The sequence below is a fragment of the Acyrthosiphon pisum genome, chromosome X (assembly GCF_005508785.2).
Source record: "Acyrthosiphon pisum isolate AL4f chromosome X, pea_aphid_22Mar2018_4r6ur, whole genome shotgun sequence".
Lineage (NCBI taxonomy): Eukaryota > Metazoa > Arthropoda > Insecta > Hemiptera > Aphididae > Acyrthosiphon > Acyrthosiphon pisum.
This window is the reverse complement of record NC_042493.1, coordinates 76,228,023-76,232,722: the sequence shown is the minus strand read 5'-3', so window position 1 is coordinate 76,232,722 and position 4,700 is coordinate 76,228,023. Positions and strand designations below refer to the sequence as shown.

General features: G+C 27.2%; 1 protein-coding gene across 1 annotated transcript in view; it reads right to left on the bottom strand.

Annotated features, from left to right (window-relative positions):
- Positions 1 to 272: 272 nt before the first annotated feature.
- The window catches only part of Eth (ecdysis triggering hormone), an 8,716-nt gene continuing 4,288 nt past the window's right edge, over positions 273 to 4,700 (bottom strand). The window contains 2 exon segments of the mRNA NM_001163212.1: positions 273 to 808; positions 1,767 to 2,062. Coding sequence (NP_001156684.1) covers positions 587 to 808; positions 1,767 to 2,062 — 518 coding nt within the window. The 3' untranslated portion in view covers positions 273 to 586.

The window sequence follows — 4,700 nt, the reverse complement described above, 5'->3', positions numbered from 1 at the left end:
TCTATATTTTTGTTAAGACTTTTTTTTTAAATCGGACCCTTGAAGTTGGTTTTCGATTATGGCCTTGATGATGTTACTCTCTTTCACTGTAAGATGTTACCCTGTATTGGAAAACTCACTACGTCGTTAAAATAGTTCAAATTTTGGTCTACAAGATAATCCATATTGCATTCGTCATTCAATAAACGCGATTCGTTAGGGATAAACAAGTACAGATTTCATCAATAGAAAATGTTGTAATTTGATTTAAAGAACAAAAAAAAAAATATATATAGGTTAATATTTCAATTTTTATTGAGTAAAAGACATTTTTCATTCAACATACATTATATTAAATACATTTATAGCGTTCCAACGTAATAATCACAATGATCAAGTGTTTCACGCGTTCAATATACTGGCAGTTGATTGTTTTTAACTTAGACGTAAATAAAACCACCCAAAATAAGTCTGAAGAATAATAAAAATAATAAGAATTATAAAAAAAAAAACACATTCCCTCTAAATCTAAGACTGACTACCTACATATTATTTTATTAGCATTATTAAAATATTATATTCCTGTATGATGTTGTGCTCCGCTTTTTCACAAGGAATTCGAGTTTGGAGAGTTGGCTATGGCGCGCTTTGCAGGCGCACAGCAATAGAACTGATCGTTGCAGACAAAGTTGTACATGTCCACCAAAAAAATCGTTTTGGCGTCGAGTTGTTGACAGTTGTACGGCAAGTCGAAGTCATGTTTCCTGGTCAAGTCGTTGATGTCGTTCGGCTGCAAGTACGGCCAGTATTCCACCATGTTCACTTGATCCTGAATAATAAAAACGTTGGTCAATATTTTCGGCTTACCTAGTCCGTTTCTACTTTCTATGAGCAAGAGAAGAGAAAAGTCACAAAGATTTTAATTTTATTCAGCATACAAATCAAACCTCAAATATGAATCAACATATATCTAAATGTATATTATTGTGGGTATACTGAATTGTAATTTATTTAACTTTATTTTTCAAACGTGTCTTATGTGGTTGAAGACGGTTTATATTATAACGATCCGAATTAATTTTAATACAACTTTCAAACTAACTATAAAACGATGGTATTCTACAAAGGAATATGTTTATAAATCCACAGTATTATATAATATAGAAGTTCTAAATTATCACGATTTTGATAAACTACGTTTACAACAATTCTACATTTTTACGCTTGGATATCTCTATAATCAGCATTTGGGAAATGATAATATTTTCTGAATTTTTTTAAAATGGTTGAATAATGAATATTTGACTAATAATATTTTATAAATATTTTTTTCTTATGATAACAAAATATTGTACCATATGATTGATAAAAATATTGACTTAATATTTTTATAAAGTTTCCTTAAAATATTTTTTGAAAATATATTATTAAAATAATTTCTAAATGTTTTTTATAAAATATTTTCTAAAATATGAACTTGGCTAAAGAATACAATTAAAATATTTGCTAGTTATTTACTCAACTTTTTTAAATATTTTGACAGTTGTATTATTTTCCTGGAAATTTTTTTACCGTAGTTAGGTTTATGCTATGTGGGATATTTATAACATTATACCTACCTAAGCCTAATACCACTCACTCACTCATAATATTACCCATATAAGAGAACAATGCAATAGAGCTACCTATATTTTATTATTATTTATTAATAATATAATAATTGTACAAACGATAGAGCTGTAACGATGACCACAATATTATCATCTCAATCTCGCGAGTATACTCACTTTGCTCAATGATCTTTTCGGCGTTTCCTGAATATCGTTGTTCCTACGACCGATCCTGGGCACCGACTTCGACGCCTTCAAGAAAAATTCCTCTCCCGCAAACCCACGACGGGTAATCTTCGGGTACACACTTGCGTCTTTCATTAGGACATCACTGGCCGTCTCAAACTGATCACTGCGTTCGATCCTGGACGCGATTTGTTTGTCGTCCAAGTCCGCCAACCAAATATTTTGTACTTTCTTCTCCGGGAATTCGTTAATCGACATTACACGCAGTATTTGCAAGCACACCAAGACTACAAAAGTGCAGGAAATTTATAGGTTAGGTTAGGTTAGTTTTATAAATAATAAATATTATAATATGTATATAGTGCAATATTGTGACATTAGTTCGGTCGAATAGTGTTGGAAAAATATTAAATCCGTAACATCTATGGTAATAATGTAGGTAGGTACCTAATGAATTACGTTTCGAACATTTATATTGAACGGGGTCACTGTAGAACTTTTATAAAATGTGTTCGGAAATCAATTTTGTTTGGGACTTTTGATTAAATGAAATATCAGGAGTGTATGTCACAAGGTACTAAAATAATCTAGAAACCCGTTTCTTTTTTGGTTTGCGGAGCCATTATAGTAAAACGGTTCAAGTATGAGTATTTTATTGTGACTTAAAAACCGTTTTACTAGAATTATTGACCCGTAAACCAGCTAACCATTATAATAAATACCTGCATGTTAAGATTACCTATCAATAAATATAAAATTTAATTATTTATATAACTTTTTTATTCGTATTATTATGATTTATATGGACACGTCCTCATTAACTTTTAATAATGTATAAATATAATCATACAAGTACACACGTGTGTGTTGATACTTATAAATTTATATGATATATTTATATTTTATTTATCTATATATCTGACTAGATCTTGTTTGATTACAGGTGATTTATTTTCTTTTAATGTGTGATGAAAAATAAATATAATTACTTATATGTAATTAATTGACTTCAATTATTAGGTAGCTACTTTAATATTCTATGCGTATTGCGTAATCTAATAATAATAAATGTGTATGTTCTTAGTTAGTTTATTAAAAAATAATTATGTGTTTTTATTTTAGGATGAACACTTTTTCCAATAACTATATTACGAGGTTTAAAATTAGGTATATATTAGTATAGGTAATGTTAAGAAAACACGTAACACAACGTTGTATGTAAATTACGATAATAATTTAGATGAAATATTTTAGTTAATTGCTGATTTTCCCGGTAAACTATTATTATAAAAAGTTTTTGTTGTGTTTTCCTTCAAACAACAGTTATAAATTTATCGATATCACTATAATGATGAACACGCGTATGATTTTTTTTATGCAACTCTTTATCGAGTTGTTATTTTATATTTTTTTATATATTTTTTTTTTAATAACAACTTATTTCGGGTCTCATTATAATATGCATAGCAATTTGTAACATACATGTACTAGACTTTGGGTTATTATAAAATACATAAAAACTCAAAAAGATCAGTAAATTCGTGTTTGTGCCTGTGAATATTATAATCTGCATTTTAAGAAAAATTATAAAATGTTTATTATTAAATATTAATGAACTAACTACCAAATGCCACTAAATTATAGATCGAATATAAGTTTCAGGAATGAAAATAAACAAATCTTGTAATTTTTTCACAATATTTTAATAAAAATAATCTATAAGCAATAATAAATTGACCTTATTAAAAACCTATTCTAAATCAAGTTAAATAAAGAGCAAAAAAATTAAATCAATAAATCATATTATACTAGACAATATTTTATGGAATTAATTTTAAGTCAATAATTATGAGTATAGTAATAATAACAATAATATGATTGCATTGAAAGCGAACCGAATGTGAAGTAATAACATAAAAATATGTCGGCGAAAAACATATTCTATAACCTAAGTATAAGATATTCGTGATAGTTTACTAGGCGATATTATGACGTGCGGGTATTGGGTATTTGATATTTAATTTATTGCACTTGCGTAGTGAAATATAAGTTTTATAAAATTGGTTTATAGTATACAATATTATGAACACTATAAGTACAGATGTTAATACTTAATAGTTAATTGTATTAGAATTTATGAATATAAATTTTCGTAATTATATTGTCTGTGTGCACTGTGCCTATCTACTTAACGCGTTTTGTGTACATATTATAATTATGCGTACCCTTTGCCTTAAGTATAGTCTTCGCTCAACTCCCAAACCCGATTATATCATCATAATAACACGATATATTTTAATTAAAGTTAAAATTTAATGATACAATATAATAAACAATGATTAAAATGTTAGTTTTAAGAATTAATATACAATTATTATAGTGTTTAAAGATCTGCCTAAAATATTATTTTAGCACTATTCTTCGCTTATTATTTTTTAAATTGACATTTAAAATCATTTAAATGATTTATTCTTTAAATAGACACGTAAATAAACATCAAATGAAAAAACGACTACAAAAAAAAAAGGTGGGTAAGTGGATGTCGCTCTGCTGTACAGTAGGTTACAAGTGTATATCACTGTATAAGAAAAACGATTCTGAGCGGAGACGGTTTGTCAGTCTAGATATTAGACATACCTATTATAGGTATACTTATCTATAGTATTAAAAAAAATTGATCTATAATAGGTATCAATAATAAATTCCAAATTAATCATATCATAATATCCATTAGGTAACGCGTTATACATCAACTACAAACCGTGGTACTATCATAGATATATAATAGTATACTTTAGAAGTTTCAAGTACCCACAAATAATATTATACAATCACAACAAAATATCTAAAATAGTTATTCCAGGTTTTTTAATATGTAATTTAAGTCTAAATTTGAACTTAAAATTACTATAAAAATAAACTGTG